The sequence below is a fragment of the Triturus cristatus genome, chromosome 3_2 (assembly GCF_964204655.1).
Source record: "Triturus cristatus chromosome 3_2, aTriCri1.1, whole genome shotgun sequence".
Classification (NCBI taxonomy): domain Eukaryota; kingdom Metazoa; phylum Chordata; class Amphibia; order Caudata; family Salamandridae; genus Triturus; species Triturus cristatus.
The window spans coordinates 457,749,099-457,771,114 of NC_140584.1; the positions used below are offsets into that span (position 1 = coordinate 457,749,099).

General features: G+C 51.2%; 1 protein-coding gene across 4 annotated transcripts in view; it reads right to left on the reverse strand.

Annotated features, from left to right (window-relative positions):
- The window catches only part of NUCB2 (nucleobindin 2), a 450,013-nt gene that overhangs the window by 89,461 nt on the left and 338,536 nt on the right, over window positions 1-22,016 (reverse strand). For all 4 annotated transcript variants that reach the window (XM_085648078.1, XM_085648079.1, XM_085648080.1 and 1 more), the window contains one exon: window positions 18,547-18,717. In XM_085648078.1, coding sequence (XP_085504204.1) covers window positions 18,547-18,717 — 171 coding nt within the window. The remainder of the gene's footprint in view (window positions 1-18,546; window positions 18,718-22,016) is intronic.

Genomic DNA, 22,016 nt, shown 5'->3' on the forward strand with positions numbered 1-22,016 from the left:
GTGCCATGAATCTAGGGCCCTGAAAGGGATGCCCTTAACCCTAGATATCAGTTCGCAGAACGGGGAGGATGGGTGGGGCGGTAAGGAATCTAACTAATGTTTCTTACAGATATATCGTTACCCAAGGTAAGTAACTTGTTCATCTGAAAGAAACACGTTAGTTAGATTCCTTACCTAAGAATAGATACCCCGGCAATACCAATCCCGGTGGTGGGTCTGCAAACCAAGATCACACCAGGAAGTCCTGGAGAACGGAACGGCCAAAGATGCCGTCTCTCCGGACTTGGCTGTCTAGGCAGTAATGCTTAGCAAACGTGTGCAGCGAGGCCCAAGTTGCTGCCTGACAAATGTCCTGCAGAGGGAATCCCCGTCCCAGGGCAGTAGTAGCCGCTGTGGCCGGAGTGGAATGGACCCTCAGCCCCACAGGAGGTTCCTTCTTAGCCAAGAAATAACAGGCCTTAATGGACAAAACAACCCACCGAGAAATGGTCCGCTTGTGCACTGCCCACCCCTTCTTAGCGCCCACGTAGCCAACGAAAAGTTGGTCGTCCACCCGGAACTGTTTAGTGCGGTCCAGATAGAAGGAGAGCGCACGTTTTGGGTCCAGACGGTGGAGCCTCTCTTTCTCTTTCAAGGGATGGGGAAGCGGAAAGAAGGTGGGAAATGTAACAGACTGGTCGATGTGAAAGGCAGTAACCACCTTAGGGAGAAAGGAAGGTCGAGTCCTGAGAACAACCTTGTCCGGATGGACAGAGAGGAAAGGAGGTTTAGAAGAAAGAGCCTGGAGCTCACTCACTCTTCTGGCAGAGGTGATGGCAACCAGGAAAGCAGTCTTAAGAGTCAGAAGACGAAGAGGACAATTATAAAGTGGCTCAAAAGGAGCGCACATCAGATAGGTTCACACCAGGTTCAAGTCCCACTGAGGCATTACGAAAGGGACAGGAGGAAACATGTGAGTAATGCCTTTAAAGAATCTCGCAACAGGGGACTTGAAAAGAGAAGGCTGATCAGGAAGCCGCAAGAAGGCAGAAACAGCTGAAAGATATCCCTTGAGGGTGCCCAGAGCAGAGCCCTGCTGGGCCAGGGAAAGAAGAAAAGGGGAACCTCAGAATGTGGGGCGGAAAGGGAATCCACAGCCTTTGCCGTGCACCATGCCACAAATTTGTTCTACCTGCAGGCGTATCCTGTTTTAGTGGAGGGACGCCTGGCTGCCAGAATGACATCACAGACTTCAGGAGGCAAGTAAAATGGCATCAACTGTCACCGCTCAATCTCCACGCATGCAGGTGGAGGCTGGACAGGTTCGGGTGGAGGACCGTCCCCTGCTGCTGCGACAGAAGGTCCTCCTGAAGAGGCAGTCGAATCGGGGGATCGATTGAAAGACTGAGTAGCTTAGGATACCAGTATCTTCGTGCCCAATCCGGAGCCACAAGGATGAATTGGGCCCGGTCGCGCCTGATCTTCTTCAGCACTCTGGGCAGAAGTGGTATAGGCGCAAAGGCATACAACAGACCGCAACTCCACTCGCGACGAAAAGCGTCTCCGAGTGAGTGCCGCCTTGGAAATTCCAACGTGCAGAACTGATGACATAGCGCGTTCTCTTCGGTGGCGAATAGATCTAACCAAGGCTCTCCCCACTGCTGACAGAGGCCTTGCGCCACGCCCGAGTTCAGACGGCAATCGTGATCCATCATGCACCGGCGGCTGAGTTCGTCCGCCCTGGCGTTCAGAGAGCCCGCCAGGTGTTGAACCACCAGGGTGATGCCCTGATGTTCCAGCCATGCGCAGAGCCTCCTGACAAAGGGTCCACGACCCCACCCCACCCTGTTTGTTGCAATACCACATGGCGGTGGTGTTGTCCGTGAACACCTGCACTACACTTCCCCGAACAGAGGGAAGGAATGCCTTCAGTGCAAGCCGGATCGCCCGCAGCTCCAATAGGTTGATATGGAGCCGGGACTCCACCGGAGACCATAGGCCTCTGATCTCCGCATCTCCCATGTGGCCCCCCCATCCCAGGAGGGACGCATCCGTCACCACTACATGCTCCGGTTGGGGTAGGGAGAGGGATCTGCCACTGACCCAATCGCGGTCCATGAGCCACCACTGTAACTGTTTTGCAGTGCCCTCCAAGATCAGGACGTGGTCGGACAGGTTGCCCCAATGTTGAGCCCACTGGAACTTCAGGTCCCACTGCAGAGCCCGCATCCGCCACCTGGCGTGATGTACCAGCAGGAGGCGATTATACCCAGCAGCCGCAGCACCATCCTAACCGAAACTCGGGATAAAGGTTGAAAGATCGGAATCAGAGCCTGAATATCCCGGACCTGCTGTTCTGGAGGATAGACCCGAAACAGCGCCAAATCCAGAACCGCTCCAATGAAAAGAAGCTTCCAGGAGGGACTCAGATGAGACTTCGGCACGTTGATGGCGAACCCCAGCAAATGCAGGAGGTCGGCCGTAGTCTGGAGGTGGGAGACGACTGCCTGGAGCGAGCCCGCCTTCAACAACCAGTCATCGAGATAGGGGAAGACTGGAACCCCTAATCTGCGCAGATGAGCTGCGACCACCGCCATCACTTTTGTGAACACCCGAGGGGCACTGGTGAGGCCGAAGGGGAGCACGGTAAACTGAAAGTGCTCGTGGCCTACCGTGAACCGCAGGTAACGCCGGTGGGCCGGCAGGACGGGGATGTGGAAATATGCGTCCTACAAGTCCAACGCTACCTTCCAGTCTCCAGGGTCTAGGGCAGCCAGAACCTGAGCTAAGGTGAGCATCTTGAACTTCTCCTTCCGGAGGAAGGCGTTGACGCTCCTGAGGTCCAAGATAGGGCGTAGGCCCCCTTTGCCCTTCTTGGGAACCAGAAAGTAGTGGGAGTAACAACCCCGACCTACTTCTGGGCCAGAAACGCGCTCGATGGCCCCCTTGGCCAAGAGGGCCGTAACTTCCTCCTGCAGAAGTTGCAAGTGATCCCCCGACATGCGGTGGTACTGCGGTGGCATGGCTGGAGGGGTCGCCTCGAAGGGGAGGGAGTAGCCCCTTCGGACGATTTGCAGCACCCACCTGTCCGACATGATGGTACGCCAGTGGAGCAGGTGATGGCGAACTCTGCTTCCCACTGGCGTGGAATGGGCCTGAAAGGTCGGACTAGGAAGGCTTTGAGGCAGATGCTGCAGGGGCAGGGGCAGATGTTGGCTGACCGGCTCTCTGTCCCCCTGCTCCGCCTCGGCGGAATCCACATCCGCGACCGCGTTGAGGCTGGTTCTGCGGCCTGTGGCTAGACAGACGTGTGGGGGTACCCCTTCCTTGGCCACGAAAGCGGCAAAAAGCAGAAGTTTGCGGGCGCGGGCCGAGAGGCCCAAGGACTTGGCCGTAGCCCTGAAGTCCTTAAAGCGCTCCAGTGCACTATCTGCTTTGTCGCCAAGAAGGGCATGTCCATGAGGGTGCTCTGGACATCCCCGGAGAAATTCGTGGATCTCAGCCAGGCGTGGTGACGAATCGCCACCGTCATCGCAATCGCCCTACCTAGCAAGTCCGTGGTGTCAAGCCCACATCGAATTGAGTACCGTGCTGCATCCCGCCCCTCAGCAAGAGCCTGGGCGAGCCGTGTCCGGGCCCCCTCCGGACACTGGGGCAGCACGTCCGCTACCGTATCCCACAAGGAGTGGGTGTAACGGTCCAAAAGGCACACGGTATTAACGAACCGCAACCCCAAACTGAGGGAGGAAAACAGCTTCTTCCCAAACTGTTCCAACCTTTTGGATTCCCGATCCGGAGGAGCGGACGGGAAGGCGGTCCGGGACGTAGAGGCCTGGATAACCAGGCTCTCAGGGGTGGGGTGCACTGACAGAAAGCTGGGGTCGCCCGGAGCAGGGCGGTGGCGCCGGGCCACGTTCCGGTCCACAGGAGTGACTGTGGAGGGCTTGGACCAGGTGCCCATCAGAACGTCAGTGAGTGCTTCATTGAACTGCAGTAGAGGCTCCGAAGAGCTTACTGGCGGTTGAAGCACCTCAGTGGGTAGGTTAGTCCTCACGGCCGCTGCAGGGAGCTCCAGGTGAAGTGCTTCGGCAGCCCTGCGCAGCACCACAGAATAGGTTGCACCCTCCTCCGTAGCCACGGAGGGAGGAGAGATGAAGCCAGTGTCAGGTGAAATATCGAGACCACTGGCATCCCCCAGCTCCTCTGCCCAGTCCAGATAAAACTGGCACTGCTGTGCCAGAGGGTCCTCAGACCCCTCCCAGTCATCCCCATCATCTGACTCCTGGTAGACAGGTTGAAAGGACAGAGCCGGGCGGTAGATGAATTGCCCATCCATCGGCGCCGGAGACGGCGCCGGGCAGCGCCGCTCCGATGCCGGACCCGGGCTAAAAATGGGGACGAGGACGTCCGAAGACGGCGCAGGGGCGGCACCATAGGGGTCGGCGCCGGCGGAGGGGTCGTAAGGTCAACTGGCGTCGACCGGTATCCAGGCCTGGATCCCACGGGGGCCTGCGGCGTTGGCGTTGGGCGACGAAGCCGTTGGCTCGCTAGGCCTCCCAAGCGGACCCGCGGGGCCCGAAGGCATGCAGACAGGCGGCGACGGCGGAGCGAGACTCCTCATGGCCACAAGGAAGTCTCGAACCTCGTCCGAAGTCGCGTTAGTCCCAGGGACCGGAGGGCATGGGGCCGGACGCAACTCCTGCGGCTCCGACGGAGCCGCGCGGGTGGTGCCCACTGAACCCTCAGCCGAGTCGCGCGACCTGCGAGGGGAGTCAGAAGAGCGATGTCACCTCTTCGACTTCTTCTTACTGTGCCTCGACTTACCTGAATGCGAGGACTTCGAACCCGACAAGCGGTGATGACTTCGGCTCCGCAACCGGTCCCTCGACCTCCTCCTCGAGCCGACTGCCAGAGCTTGAGGAGCTTGTGGGATCGTTACCGCCTAGCCTTCGAGGTCAAGGCCCGGCAGTCGGGGCACGACTGGGCATCATGGTCGGCCCCAAGGCAGTAGAGACACCGACGGTGGTGATCCGTAACCGACATCAGGTGGTTACAGGCGTCGCACGGCTTGAAACCGGGCATCCCTATCGGCACCATGAGTCGAGGTCGTCTCGAAAGATGAACCAAAAAAAGTCCAAAAAGTTTAGTCAAAAAGTGACTAAAGGGTATGCTCTTCCCGGATCTGCGCTTACTGGCGCGGAAAAAAGAAGAACTGACGTCAGCGCTTTAGGGCGACATCTAAGTACACCGACGACGTCATCCCGGTGATCACAACACAGACGACGCACGTGGAGCCGCAGACGACGCCTAGCGACGCGCAAGGGTATTGCTGGCGAAAAATCTTTCCGGATCCAGCCTGGGGATATTCTAAAGTAAGGAATCTAACTAACGTGTTTCTTTCAGATTGAGCATCTTGAACGTTTCCTTTTTGAGGAAGGAGTTGAGGGTTTGCAGATCTAGGATAAGGCCCAGGCCCTTTTTCATCTTTGGGACCAGAAAATAGCGGGAATAACAACCTCAGCCTACTCCTGCCGCCGGAACCCTCTCTATGGCTCACTTGGCCAAGAGCGTCATGACTTCCTTCTGAAGCAAAGTCAGGTAATCCACAATCAGCCAGTCCTAAATTGAAGGCATCGATGGTGGGGTAGTCTCGAAGGGGAGGTAGAAGCCCTTTCGGACTATCTGAAGAACCCACCTGTCCGATGTAATGTTTTGCCAGTGGTGGTGGTGAAGGCGGATCCTGCCACCAACTGGCTGCCCATGATCCTGAAGGGCCGGACTAGGGTTTGGAGGCTGAGGGTAGAGGAGGGAGGGGGGTTTGGGTGGACTGACCGCCTGAACGACTGGGTGGGTATGAACCACGCCCACTGCCACACAGAGATTGCTGAACTTCACCCTGCCTTGTGGCTAGGGTATGGCTGGCGCAGCTGAAAGGCCCTTCCGTAGCCACGAAAGAGGCAAAAACCAGAAGGGGGACGTGTGGCCACTGAGAGGCCCAAGCACTTGTCCACAGCCTATGAATCCTTAAAGTGCTCTAGGGCCATGTCTACTTTGTCTCCGAAGAGACCGGTGCCATCAAAGGGCATGTCCATGAGGGAAGCCTGTAGATCCCCAGAAAAGCCAGAAGTTCTCAGCCAGGCGAGGAGTCGAACAACCACCGATGAAATGGCTCTGCCCAGCGAGTCGGTGGTGTCAAGCCCACAACAAAAGGCACATTTTGCTGCATCTCTCCCATCTGAGAGGATGGCTCATGCCTCCTCCGTGACCTGTGGCAGCACTTGCGCAACAGTTTCCCACAAGGAGTGGGAATAACATCCCAATAGGCATGCAGTGTTCGCACACTGCAATACAAGGCTGGCGGAAGAAAAGATGTTCTTAACACATCTATCCAGCCTGTTGGATTCCCTGTCTGGGGGGTGCGGAAGGGAATGCGCCATGGGATGTAGAGGATTGGACCACCGGGTTCTCAGGGGTGGGCTGTCGGCCAACAGCCTCTGTTGATCGCCTCCGTAAAAAAAAGGAAGCAGGGGAGAAATCAGAGCGGGCCAAGCTTGCGGTAAAACTCAAATGGGTACACGTCGAGTCCCGGGGTTCTACCTCGATTAGAGTCCCAAATGGCCGCTCCTATCTCTTCCTCTGAAATGTTCTGCTCTAACCCTGGACTGTGAGGGTTACGTAGCTCTGTAACCAGTGGGGACTCCATCTCTGCTGCTAGGCGACGAAGGAGGGGGTGTATAAAGCTTCATTGAAATGAGCAAAGGCCTCTGCGGTCTTAGAGGAGACCTCAGTCCACTCTTCCAATCCGGACTCTATGCGGAGAAAAACACAGGAGGCTTCCTGGTGATTAGTCCACCCAGTGCAGCACTTTGCTGGATTTGTCGCCCCACTCGTACACCCGGCATGTTGACCGTGTGCAGCCGATGTATAAGTATACTTCAGATCATCAGGGTGCCAAGCTCACCTGGCGCTGTGGAGGACCAGGCTAGAAGCCCATTTCCGCAAGCCATGGCCGCACCGCTGAGCACTGCCCCATGACCCAAACCAATTCCTGGCCTCCATAATGTCATTGAAGTCCCCTCCCATGAAGGTCTTCCCTTGAGGGAGAGCAATAAGTGTCTCACCAACAGCCTTGAGTGTGGACTGGTGCAATACTGAGGGGATGTATACATTCACTAGGTTGTAAGGGGCACCATCCACAGAACCCTCCAGATCGATGAATCGCCCCTGTGGGTCTCTGGTCACCTTTGTGACAGCAAGGGGAAGGACTTGTGAAGAAGATGAATGGCCACCCCGGGGATCCCCTAGTGTGTCCTGCATGAAAAACCCTGTCATACCCTTTACAGACCAGGAATAGCAGTGCTGCCCCTGAAGGTGCGCCTGTTGGAGTAGGAGGACCCCCATGGCATGTCGTTGTATTAACTGGAAGACTGCCCCCTGCCTATTGTGGTCCAGGAGACCATTGATGCTCCACGTCAGGAGTGTCAAGAAGAAGGCACTGGGGATGCGTTGTAAACAAAGCATGGACAGACCCTAGTGTGCTCAAGAGGTCATGAACACGGGTCAGCACCATAAGTGGAGAGAACCCATGGCTCTTAAGCACAGGCAGATAAGGCATGAAGCCAGGAGAGCTGATAAATTGAAGGCAAAACTTGGTTAAGCAAGGCCCAAGACAATAAGGAAAGCGCTCAAAATCGCCCCCTGCCCCCCAACTCCCCTCTCCCTATACTTCCCCCCGAAGAAGTATCTGTCGCCAATCCCAAATTAAACTTGGAGTCAACCATGAACTTAGAGGGATGGAGGCGTTAGGCACACGAGAGGACCCACCCGCCACCCCCAACCGCATTCAACACAAAACCTGGTCAAAAGATATCCTGGTGCTGGCATGCTAAACATTGTAATACAGCAGAAAAGAAAGTCACACAGTGGGCTCCGTTACAGTCCAGTCCAAATCCTTGTGGGCCTCAAGGGGGCATTCAGACCCTCAGCCCGCCACGCCATTTCTTCTGACTCAGAAGCAGTGTCTGCCACTTTTGCTCCAGCCACATGCCGTTGGGACATCTCCCGACTTCTTCCACTCCTCGATCTTCCTGAGATCCTAGCGCCAGAGCGGTGGGGATTGGCAGACCCCCACGGGGAGGAGGATTAAGAAAGGACGTTGCTCCGTCGGCCACTGCCAGGCCTCTGACAGGGAATCGCAAAAAAAGTCCTGGAATGGTGAATCACTTGTAGCTTAGTAGGGTAGAGCAACATGTTGCAGAAATGCATGGAGCGGAGTTTCGCCTTGACTTGGTAGTAGGATTTGCATTGGTTCTGCACTCCTGCATATAATCAGGAAAAATCTGAATATGCCCTTATTGAAACGAACAAGTTACTTACCTTCGGTAACGCTTTTTCTGGTGGATACAGTATCTGCCTGTGGATTCCTCACCTTGTGAATATCCCCTGCGCCAGCAACATTCGGAAACTTTTGTAGCAGTCCACGCCGATGGGGTCGACGACGACGTCACAGAGACACGGCTCCGCTCGCGACTCCGCTGACGTCACCGGCTCCATAAGAAAACCTCGTCGGCGTGATGACGTCAGTTCCGCCCCTTTTTTCCGTGCCTTCGAGGCACACGGACGGACTGACAGCAATATATATATATATACACAATAAACACAGTACATGATATGCAAATCAACACACACAGTGTGGAAAATAAATAGCAAGGCACAAGAAAAAACATAATGCCCTTGACAGTAACAAAACACATTTTGAAATATCATCAACAGAATTGTAGGTATAGAAGGATGGACAACGGGGAGGCGGGTGGGTCAGTGAGGAATCCACAGGCAGATACTGAATCCACCAGAAAAAGCGTTACCGAAGGTAAGTAACTTGTTCTTCTGATGGATACATCTGCCAGTGGATTTCTCACCTTGTGAATAGATTCCACAGCAGTCCCCACTCCCGGAGGAGGGTGTCCACCCTTCTATACCAGAAAGTCCTGAAGGACGAAACGAGCAAAGTGTCCGTCCCTCCTCACCTCGGTGTCTAAGCAATAATGTTTTGTGAAGGTGTGGAGGGAGGCCCAAGTTGCCGCCCTACAAATGTCCTCCACCGGAACACCCCTAGTTAAGGCAGATGTGGAAGACTTTGCTCTGGTAGAATGAGCCCTCAAACCCTCCAGAGGCTCCTTACCAGCTAGAGAGTAGCATATCTTGATGCACAAGACAATCGACCTGGAAAGGGTGCGCTTGTGCACCGCTCGACCTTTCCTGCAGCCAGCAAAGCCCACAAAGAGCTGGTCATCAATCCTGGAGTCCCTTGTCCTGTCCAGGTAGAAGCTCACCGCCCTCTTAAGGTCCAAGCGGTGAAGTCTCTCCTCCTCCTTGGAAGGGTGAGGGGGAGGATAGAAAGAAGGAAGGGTAATGGACTGCCCCAAATGGAAGGGACTTACCACCTTAGGCAAAAACGCAGCCCTGGTCCTGAGTACCATTCGTTCAGCATGAATGGTCAAGAATGGGGGTTTTGAACTTAGAGCTTGAAGCTCACTTACCCTCCTTGCCGAGGTGATTGCAACGAGGAAAACTGTCTTAAAGGACAACAGCCTCAAGGGACACTTGTGTAAGGGCTCGAAGGGAGAACCCATAAGATAGGTTAGTACAAGGTTTAAGTCCCATTGAGGCACAATAAAGGGAGTAGGAGGAAACTTGTTTGTAAGGCCCTTTATAAAACGAAGAACAATAGGTGACTTGAACAGCGACGGCTGATCCGGCAAACAAAGGAAAGCCGATAGAGCCGATAAATATCCTTTCACAGTAGCCACAGCAAAGCCTTGCTGAGCAAGAGAAAGGGCAAACTGTAGAATATTAGACAGACGAGCCTTCAAGGGATCAATGGACCTCTCTCCACACCAGAGAACAAATTTAGGCCACCTATATGAATAGATAGATTTGGTGGAGTGTCGCCTGGCCGATAAAATAACATCCACCACATTCGGCGGGAGAGAGAAAGAATTCAGGTTGCCCCGTTCAATCTGCAGGCATGAAGGTGTAAGCTCTGGAGGTGGGGGTGTAGAACCTGCCCCTCCGACTGCGAGAGGAGGTCTGCCCTCAGAGGGAGACGGAGCGGAGGGCACGAGGAGAGGTGGAGAAGATCCGTGTACCACACCCTTCTTGGCCAATCCGGGGCGATCAATATGACTTGGGCCCGGTCTTGGCGAATCTTCCTCAGAACCCGAGGAATCAAGGGTATGGGAGGAAACGCGTAAAGGAGTCGTGAGCCTCAACTCAGCTGAAACGCGCCCCCCAACGCTCCCTGCATCGGATACTGGAGACTGCAGAACAACGGACAGTGCGCGTTCTCACGGGTGGCAAGTAGATCCACCCGAGGAGTTCTCCACGTCCGAAAGACGTGACGAACCACCTCCGGATGGAGCCTCCACTCGTGGTCGGCGGAGAACTGCCGACTGAGACTGTCCGCACGCACGTTCAGCACCCCGGCCAGATGATTTGCCATCAGACAAATCTGATGGTCCTGAGCCCAGGACCATAGACGCAGGGCCTCTCTGCAGAGACAAAGAGACCCCACTCCTCCCTGTTTGTTTATATACCACATCGCAGTAGTGTTGTCCGTCAGGACTTGAACAGACTGACCGCGAAGGGAAGGGAGGAAGGCCTTGAGCGCCACACGTATCGCCCGCAATTCCAGAAGGTTGATGTGAAGCAACCTTTCCTCTGGAGAACAAAGACCCTTGATCTCCAGATCCCCCAGATGAGCACCCCACCCTAAGGTGGATGCATCCGTTATCACTGTGGCCACCGATGGAGGAAGATGAAAGGGCTTTCCTTGAAACAGATTGCCCTCCATGCCCCACCAAGATAGATCCGCCGCAGCTTCTCTGGAGATCCTCACAGACTCCCTGAGATCTCCCTTGTGCTGATACCACTGCTTGCGGAGGCACCACTAGAGCGCCCTCATGCGCCAGCGTGCATGGTTGACCAACAGAATGCAAGAAGCAAACAGACCGAGCAGGCGAAGGACCTTCAGAACTGGAACAACCGCTCCGTTGTAAAATAAAGGAATCATTTCCTGAATGTCGAGAATCCTTTGAGAAGGAGGGAATGCTCGACCAACAGTAGTGTCCAGTACCGCACCTATGAACAGGTTGCGCTGAGAGGGCACCAGGTGAGATTTGGGCACGTTTATTGAAAAACCCAAGTTGTACAACAGTTGAGTTGTATCCTGCAGATGATGCAGCACCTTCCCTGGAGACTCCGCTTTGATCAGCCAGTCGTCCAGATAGGGGAAAACTGAGATCCCTGACCTTCTGAGATGGGCTGCCACCACTGCCATCACCTTCGTGAAGACCCGAGGTGCAGAAGTAAGACCAAACAGGAGGACCGCAAACTGATAATGTTGCGACCCTACCGTGAAACAGAGATACTTTCTGTGCGACTTCAGGATTGGGATGTGAAAATACGCATCCTACAAGTCGATGGACACCATCCAGTCCTCCGGATTCAGCGCTTGAAGAACCTGAGCAAGGGTGAGCATCTTGAACTTCTCTTGTTTTAGATAAAGATTCAAGATTCTGAGGTTCAATATCGGCCGTAACCTGCCGTCCTTTGTCGGAATCAGGAAATACCGGGAGTAGCATCCCTGACCCCTCTCCTGCTCTGGAACCACCTCTATCGCACCTTTCTGAAACAACTTCAGGACTTCCTCCTGCAGGAGAAGACGGTGGTCCTCCGAGCAAGCCCCTTGGCAAGGAGGGTAATTTGGAGGGAATTCCCGAAAGAGAAGGGCGTACCCATTTTCTACAAGATCTAGAACCCAGAGATCTGTAGTTACAGATTCCCAATCCTGTAGAAAATGGGTAAGCCGGCCCCCCACAGGACCAGCATGATCCGGAATGGCGGATCTTGGGCTGTTTTGCGATGGTGGGAGGGGCTGAGGAAGAGGAGGAGGAGAGCTGACGGCCACGTGTGCGACCCCTGGTTCTTCCTCTGTAACCTCTCGACGAGGAACCTTGCTGCTGCTGCTGTTGCTGCTGCTGAGTCTGCCTATAGGTTCGAAAAGATGTTCTTCCAAAACCTCTGTACCTCTTAAAAGACCCTCTCGACTGAGACTGGAGTCCCAAAGATTTAGCAGTTGCCTTGCTCTCTTTGAATCTTTCCAGAGCAGCATCTGCCTTTTTCCCAAACAGGCCAGACCCATCAAACGGTAGAACCAATAGGGTTGATTGCACATCTTGAGAGAACTCCGAAGTTCTCAACCAAGCACTTCTCCTAGTTGCAACAGACGACCCCATGATCCTTGCAACAGAATCTGCAGTGTCCAGCCCACTTTGGATCACTTGCCGCGCAACCGCCTGAGCATCAGCCAAGATGTCGTTAAAACCAGATCTATCCTCATCAGGTAGTTTCGGCGCCAGTTTCTTAGCCGAATCCATCAGTGCGTGTACATAGCGTCCCAAAAGACATGTGGCGTTAGTCGATTTCAAGGCCATGCTGGCTGATGAAAACACCTTCTTTGCCGATTGGTCCAGCCTTTTTGCCTCTCTGTCCCCAGGGACCTGTGGAAAAGCTCCTTTAGACTTCCCAGAACAAGCCGCCAGAATTACCAGGCTCTCAGGAGATGGATGAGACGACAAAAATTCTGGATCCCCTGGGGCCGCTCTGTATCTCCTAGCGATCGTCTTAGAGACCGCAGGAGCAGAAAAAGGTTTGCGCCACACCTCCAACACAGGTTCCACAATGGCCTCATTAAAGGGAAGCAAAGGCTCTGATACCGCCGTGGGAGAATGCAACACTTCAGTCAAAATGTTTGACTTAAACTCCGTTGTTGGAAGTTGGAGATCAAGCAACTCCGCAGCTCTCCTTATGACTGCATGGTAGGGTGCAACGTCCTTGGATGGCTCATCTGATGGCGGAGTAATCTCCCACTCAGGAGACAGGTCCAAGCCACTAGCCTCTTTAAGCTCGTCAAAAACCTCAACCGACTCCACCAATTCTCCATCTTCCGCTTCCTCCTGAAGATATCTCTGCTCCTCGATAATCCTCTGAGTCTCCCTTCTGGAGCGAATTCGAATCCTCGGCATCGGCGGCGTCGTAATCGACTCCGATGGCGCCGGCGTTGACCGTGGATCCGGCGGAGCCATCGGCGTAGAACGAGGTCGAGCCAGAGCCGGTGAGGATGGAAGCGGTGTCGACGTTCTCGGAGCCGGAGGATTCCAAGACGGCGTCGCTGGATAAAATGGATAGAAAGGGGCCTGAGGATACACTTGCGGCACCCCCAAGTTAAATGCCAAAGGACCCATCGGACCCGCAGGTGCACCAGGGGCATACATGGCACGAGCAAATACCCCATACATCGCATTTAAGTAATGCGAGGGGTCCTGACCTGGCCCAGGGAAGGCAGGATACTGGTCAGGCCCCACCGGACTCGGGCCAACTGGCGCCGACGGTGGAATCAACGGCGTCGCAGGCTCACCCGGGCTTGAAGATCTTCCGGGGCCGGAGATGAAGCCGGATACGGAACCGGAGCCAGAGATGGAACCGGCGTCAGAGTCCCGGCTGGAACTGGCGAAGCTGGAGACAAAGAGACCACCGGAGATGAAGGACCAGCAGGCGAACCCGGCACAGGAGAAGGAGAAATAGAGTCCCTTCGACGCCGAGCAGGTGACTTCGGCGCCGTGCTCTTATCTGAATGGTGTCGAGAGGAATGTCTTCTCTTTTTCTTGTGCTTCTTAGCTCGAGAAGCATGCCCCGAAGTCGACTTAGACGCCGACCTCGATCGAGACCTCGATCTCGATCTCCTTCTCCCTCTCTTCTCCTTCTTCATTTTGGCAATAAAGAGCTTTGCCTCCCGTTCCTTCAGAGCCTTCGTGCTCATCTTACGGCAGCTGGTACAGCCATCCACGTCGTGGTCCGAGGATAAACACCACACACAGTCCTCATGTGGATCAGTGATGGACATATGCTTGCCACACTCCCGGCAAGGCTTAAATCCAGACTTCTTTGTCGACATCTTCAAAGAAGACAGGAAAAACAACGAAAATACACAAAGTATCAACGACGCTAACAACAGCGATTCCCGAAATCCGTTGGCTTCGACGGCGCGGAAAAAAAGGGAACTGACGTCATCACGCCGACTAGGTCTTCTTATGGAGCCGGTGACGTCAGCGGAGTCGCGAGCGGAGCCGTGTCTCTGTGACGTCGCCGTCGACCCCATCGGCGTGGACTGCTACAAAAGTTTCCGAATGTTGCTGGCGCAGGGGATATTCACAAGGTGAGGAATCCACTGGCAGATGTATCCATCAGAAATGATGTTTTTAGCTTGGCGGGCTCTTCGAAGCATCACAATATGGTCTTTATAGTTCAAAAAAAGGGCGAACATGTGTCTACGTGGGGCCCGTTGAAGAGGTTTGTGGGCCAAGGAGTGATGTGCTCACTCAATAACGAAGCAGGAGGCAAAATGCGCTGGCTCTATCCATAAGTGTAGCCAAAGCTGCAGAAACTCGCATGGATCCTGATCCTCTGAATATTCTGGAAAACCTTTAAAGCAAAGTTTATTGCGCCGGGCCCAATTTCCGACATCTTCTGTACAATCTTGAAGGGTCTTCGCATCGCAAGTCAGACGGGTCACCTCAGACGAGAGATGCTTCAAGGTGTCCTCCAGGCAGGAGATCCTCCCCTCTGCCTCAGAAACCCTTTCAATCATTTGTCTCAAGTCCTGTCTGAGAAGGGAGACATTGTACCTCACCTCTCCAAATTTAACCTCTAAAGGCCGTTGTTCTAGCTCCAATCCCTGGTACAACGATTCTTTAGCTGCTCTGCGTACTACTTGTAAACAGCTTGAACGGGTCTGGAGAAAGGAATAGGACTGTATAGATAAAAAGCGGTATCAGGACGCAATTAAACGCTATTGTAAAGCTATACACTTGGCTCGAGAAGCCCACCTCGCCAACGAGATTAAATTAAGTAAAAACCCTATGAAAAGTATTTTTAACATATTTAATGATTTTAAAAGAAGGAAGGATCCCCTTACCTCGACGATTACGTCTGGACAGCAATGCGACAATCTGGCCACCTTTTTTGTCCAGAAGGTAGAAGCTATATATAAATCCTTCCCTATTTTTACCACGGACCGGACGATTCCTTTAGCTCTTAAGCCCACTTTGGCAGTAATACCTTCCATCTCCCAGGACAAGTTTCTCACATTGAGCGCGAAGGTTAAATCGGGTTCCCCTCAGGACCCTATGAGGCCGGCCCAATTTAGAGACTGTCTACCCATACTTCTTACACCTTTACGGCAGACGATTAATTCCTCTTTCAGCATGGCAGTGGTCCCTTTGGCATGGAAACAGGCAAGGGTGCTCCACCTTCTGAAACCTTTACTGGACCCCACCAAGCCGGAGAGTTTTCGTCGCATCTCTCTTCTGCCTTGGGTTGCAAAAATCGCGGAGGCCCACGCCAATAGAGTCCTTTCGGACTTTCTGAACAACAACAAAACTCTAGACCACTCCCAGAATGGTTTCCGCCCCGGTCATAGTACCGAGACAGTGCTTTTAGCTGTGAGTGAACATCTATGGACCATTTTGGATGAGGGTCAAACGGCGGCGCTGATATTGCTTGATTTGAGCGCCGCGTTTGACACTGTCTCCCATCAGATCCTCCTGCGCCGCTTAGAGGAAGCAGGGGTGGTCGCCCAGCATTGGAATGGTTCTGGTCCTTCTTGTCCGATAGATCCTTTCAGGTCTCTGCCCCTCCCTTCCTCTCTTGCACCCACTCCATCAAGCAGGGGGTCCCCCAGGGCTCGGCGTTCAGCCCGGTTTTATTTAATCTCTATGTCCAACCCCTGGCACAAGTCGCGCGGGACCATGGTTTAACCATGGTCTCCTATGCTGATGACACCCAGCTGGTGGTGGCCCTTTCTGATGACCAGTCTCGGGATGCCATTCAGTTCCAGAATGGTTTAGAGGCGGTCGCTTGCTGGATGACTACAAACTGCCTTCAGCTTAACGCTAACAAAACTTAAGTGTTGTTGGTGGGAAAGGACAAGGGGCTTTGGAATACAAAGTGGTGGCCAGTATCCTTGGGCTGTGCCGCTACCCCTAAGGTGGCGGTGAAGAATCTAGAGATCTGGCTTGACTTCACTCTTGGATTCCAAGACCATACTAAAAAGATTGCTGGCACTTGCTTTGGACTCCTACGGGGTCTGAGTCCTATATTAGGATATTTATTGATCCAGCCATACGTCAGCTGATAGTCCAGGCGACTATCTTGTCGAGACTGGACTATGCCAACTCCTTATTGTTGGGTGCCAATAAGGCGGAATTGAACCGCCTTCAACGAGTTCAGAACGCAGCCGCCCGAGTTCTGCTCAGACTCCCCAGAAAATGCTCTGCGTCGGGCGCTCTACGTCACCTTCATTGACTTCCCATCTCCAAAAGGATTGAATTTAAGACCCTGTGTCTAGCTTTCAAAATTTTAAAACTTTCCACCCCTGAGATCTTATCCAATTTGCTGGTCCCTTATGTTCCCACTTGCCAGTTACGCACTGCTGGGCAAATTCTGGCCACTGTTCCTCGAGTGAAACGCACTAGGGCGGGGGGGGCAGGTCCTTCCGTTATCTGGCCGCTAAGTTATGGAACTCCCTCCCTGTGCAGATTCGTCGTTTAGACTGCCTGTCATCCTTGCGCAAAATCATTAAAACTCACTTGTTTCCTACAGTCTAGCTTTGGCTCTCTTTGGACACTGCTTTCAGCGCCGGGACGCCCCTTCGCTGGGGCAGCTGTGCGCTATACAAGAAGTTATAACATAACATAACATAACTCTGCCTTTGATTCTTGAATGGCCTGGAGGATAAGGCCTGTGTTGTTTTCCAGCTGTTGAGAATATGGCCTCCCTCCGCCCTCTCTTTGCTTCTCCTAGGGGGGCCGTGAATTTTTTCATTTTCGCCTGCGATGTTGGAGCTTTATCAAGGCACATGATGCTCCAAGGTAACTGCAGCCAGATAGGGGGGAGCAACGCATGGGCGTCCTCTGGTAGCTCCATCGAATGAAGGCTGTGACCCACCTAGGGTCTGTCAGTCCAGATGAATTGCCCAGGGCCGACCCACTTGCTCCTGATGCGGGCCCAGGCAGTACGAGCAGCCAGCCCTAATGCCAGGGGCCCCAAAGTGACCCTGTTGAATGCTTCGGAGGGGGTGCAGGGAGAGCTATTTAGCACAACAGAGTCCTACTCCCTCTATCAGGTGGATCCACCCCATCGAGTCCAAGGAAGGGAATGGGGCATAGAAGTGGGCACAGGCACCAGTAACACCCAATAGCCAGGTGGAAGAAAGATTCGGATCCCAGGAAGAGAGATGGAAGGGGCCTTGGATAGGGGGGGGGTCCGCAAAACTCCCTACACAACCAGGTCAGCAGACGGAGGTAGTGGAGTTCCCCATGCAATCTGCCAACGGGCTGAGGGCTGCAATGCTCCTCCTGCCCTTGCAGTCACCAGCACTTGTGGCCTCTCGCCAACAAGGAAAAAGTGTCTGTGGCCCTGTGATGCTCCTCACGGCTGATCCAACCAGGACACTAAGTGTGTCAACATTACGCTCTTTGGCCTCTGAACCCCACTCCGGTGCTGAAACACAGGGACCGGGAGGCTGCATTCTAGCTCCGCCATCTAGAATGAGCACGCCAGCACCCAAACTGCGCGGTCACAGGACAGCGGCGGACAGAGCTCAACAAGTTGCGTCCGCCATGTTGACACGCCCCCTTCTATCAGATTTGGAGTTCTCTGTTTGAGGGTGTTTAAGTTTCAAAACTTTATCAAAGGCTATATTTCCAGGAATAGGCTCAAGACTATGCTCTTCACCTTCTGTGGAAGTGACCTCGGAAGATGCAACTTTCAATGTTGACAAATTATGGTGTCATATTTCTGTATTTGGCATGTAATCCTTCGTGTTTAGTCATGTATAGTGATTTGCTCAAATGTAAACAAAAGCAGATTAAAAACAAACACAAAAGTAGAGGGCCCAAATCATGAGACAGTTTTTTTTTCTGCCTGACGTTCAGTACTTTAGAGACAGGAGAGTGAAGAATCTCTATGGCTGCTTTAAGTGGGCTGTTACCAATATCAACACAGGTCTTGAATGAGCTTGTGGTTGTAGTGTTACAAAAATAATTAAACCACTCAATCTGAGGCTCCACTGAATTTATGTTGATTTAACTGGGGACCTGTAATGAGTGAGATCCAGTAATGTGTGCTAAGAAAGTCATCCAGGCAGGAAAAGGTACTGAAAAGAAACAAATGAAAAGCTGGATGAGCAGAACTAGTGAACACTGTGAAAGAAATGTGTTTGGAATGGTAAATGAATAGGGTTTGAACTATGATAATCTGTATGGGTGGAAGAGGTGGCCACAGAAGGCACTATGCCAGCAACATACTGCTGCTTGTTATGTAGTACAAAATCATTCTGGTGCCCTCCCCAACACGACAGACATTCCATAATAATCCAGGCAGGGTGTACAATGATCTTAGGAATTGCAGTGTATTGGATTGAAATGCTTCACAGCGTAAATGTAATACCTGATGAAGCTCTTGTTTCTGCGCTTGAAGCTGGTCATGCTGTTTTTGTAAATCCTCCCTCTGTCTCTGAAGCTCTTCTGCTTTTTTTGAAAGTTCATATTCTTGCTGGGCGATATGACTTTCATACGTCTTCAGCTCCTCCTCTGTAAACAGCTGTTGTTGGTCTAGTGTCTGTAAGATTTGGTTAAAAAAGTAAATCATTAATTCTGAAAATAGATGACAGAAAACTTTGAGAAATGCACCCTAATTATTCACTGTATAAGGAACTCTGTTTTGGAGACAGGTCCCAACTAAAGGGACATTTAAAGTTATTCAATAAACAATGTTTGCAGTTTATCACATGGCAGCTATAGCTTACAAATACTTTACTTTTTCCAATTTACAGACAAAATAATAGTGAATAGCCTTGCAACAATAAAATAATTTGAATATTTCCACTCTGTCACATTAGATTTTCAGAACACATTTTAGTCCCCAAAAATACAATGCTGTGTGGTCGGTTCATTTATACGAGCAAGCAACATAAGGTGCTTCAAGTAATTCTGAAACAAACATTATGTTGATAATACACCTAGAAGAATACATTAGTGTAGATAAACACAACTTGTTGTATTTCAAATTCAATATTCAGGCACATAATTTGACTAGATCAAAAAGCTATGAACTGCTGGAAAGTGGGTTGCAGCGAAATAAATCTTGTTTGGCACTCTCTCACAGCAGCTTTTTATGTAGATATTTGTCAGCTGTAGCAAACTGAAATACACAGCAAATAGTAGAACATCAGTTCCTTTAAGTTTGATTTATGGCACGCAGAAACTCATTGTATCACCCCTAGGCCCTCTCCTAAAAGTAACAAATATGGAAAGATGTACAAATTGTTACAGGGATGACAGATGCTTCTCGAAGTTGTTATATTAACATACATATTAATATTACATAAACACCCTTGAGCCTCAGATGGTATTTTATGGCGATGTCCTTCACAGGTTCTTTACCTACCTACCTTTCCAACGAACACCATTTTGCTCACATGAGCACCTCCAGGTTTAAAAAGATCCCAATAAGCTGCAAAGTCCTCCAGGGTTCCTTACTGTTCCCAGTTATCTTCAACATCTACATGGAGCCGCTTGGTACTCTATTCAAAGACAACAGCATCAAGATTCACCAATATGCCTATGATACACAACTCTGTGTGAAAGGCTACTCCTTCAGACATACAGCGTCTCAAACATTGCCTGCACATTATTTAGAGCTGGATGTCCAGTGCCTACCTGAAGCTCGACTGTCTTAAGATGGAATTTATGTTATTTGCCATAAACAACAAACAAGAAATAGTATGCACCTGGATCAATAACAAAAACCTTGACTGCAACTTTCACCGATGGTCAAATCACTTAGATTTCATCCTGAAAACCAACCACATCTTCAAGGAACAAATTGCAAAAAAAAAAACAAGCTGGCCTGGTACCAGTGTAGTGAAGAAATTAAACGCCATCTTGACGCTTTTGCTGCTTTTGCACACAACACTACAGGTAGCTGTAATCATAAAGAAAACTGCTTGCTTGCTTTTCCTCACATGAGAACGGTCTGTTGTTCCCATCCCTAGACCTGCACCGTGACCTTAGTCTGAACACTGTGTGCAGAAACCGTCAAGGTCAAATAACAATGTATGCTGTTGAATTCAGGTTGATCGGCCCACGCTCTAGACACAACAAGCACACAGCTGCAAATATCTGAAACTTGGGTCCTGTAATATTGCATTGCATTGCATACATGATGCTGACACACTTGGAGAAAATCTTTCCAGACACAGAGAGCAGTGCTGATCCTGTGATGTGATTCACCTAAGCTGATCTTGGAGGTATGGGGTTCCCCATTCAAACCTAGAGACCTTCTAATATTATATAAAACTAGCTTATTAGCCAGGGGAGGGTGGTACACAAGGTATTATAGGACCTGTTTCCACTATCATTGTAATATGATTTCTCCCTTTGTTTTTTTATGGTATTGTAACAATGCTGATGGTTTTATTTCTAATCATTTGTCTGCTTATGTTAGCCAAAGTACTGCACCTTAGAGCACAGAGTTAAAAATAAACATTTTAAACGTTTCCGTGTTTCTGATTACTCACGTTGTGGACTGATATGAGAACAATAGCGAAAAGCTGTTCTTGATTCCCACCATTCCTGAGAGTATTCTAAGTCGCTTATTCTGGGTTGTCTAATCATTGGTCGCTTCGATATGATACGGAGAACGAATGAGACACTGATGCTAGTCGGATAGGGGTTCTAGGTACTGAGGTGAGTTTTTTGGTACACCACAATTCACCGAGGTCCTGGTTTCCTGCGCATAGTTCTGTGCATGAACAGAATCCCCGCAATACCAGCTCTATGTTGTAATGAAAGTAAAACCATTTGTTCTAGAAAGAAACTTCAGAACTGCTGTTGAAACCCTTTTACTCTCACAATAGCATGGAGGTTAACACCCTACTCCCTGGCCTCCCAGACTCCTCACTGGCATCCCGTAAGGGAATCCTACACTTCTCATCCAGGGCCTGACGAATTATGATAATTTCACCTCCATCCAGAGAGAACTCGATTGGCTTCCACTACTGGGCTGCTCTAGGTTCAAAACCAGCTGCACAGGATACAAAACCATCACCACAGGCACCCCCTTATCTTACAGGCAAGCTCACCATCTGAAGGTTCTCAGCACACCTGCAACCAGGACACCATCAGACTGTAGAAGTGTAAAAAATAAAAACCAATGTAGCAGGCCTCTTCCATTTATGCACCCATGATCTGGAATAACATCAGGACCATCCCAATGCTGCTTCAATTTAGGGGTGGGATGAAGACCCATCTGTTTATAGAAAACTAGATCACAATGCATTAACAGCCCACAAACCAGGTACCTAACCTATTGCTTGTTGACTTTATTCTAGTCTTTAACCCTGTACAGCACTCTGCTACCTTTTTGCTAGATTTGTGGTAGAGAAATACTACACACAGATACAATTGAGCAGTGACTGGCTAGTATCATGGTCATTGTCACACTTCCAGGACACTTTAATACCTATTAATAATTTGCAAACCTACATACGATTCAGAAATCTTTAAGATATTCTTTAGATTCACTGATCTGTTTTAGTAAAGGGCCTTAAATTAAAACCTAGCACTTAAAGCACACCAGAGTAGGAATATTGATAATATATTCTTTATTATCTTTCTTTTAATGCTATCCTATTGACAGCATGTTGGAAGTGAGAATCCTGGTAGGGGGAAACTACTAATTCAGTTTTTAAGTATAGAAGTTGCATGGAACTCCTTGTTGGAGGTAGACTGTCAACTGATTGCATTGTTTTGAACTCTGTTCTCTTTTGAGAGTCAGTTGCTTCAGTGTTGAACAGCAGGCCTGGCATCACAGGCTATAGTGGAGCAGTATTGCTTCCAGTCTCACCCTTTTGCCTT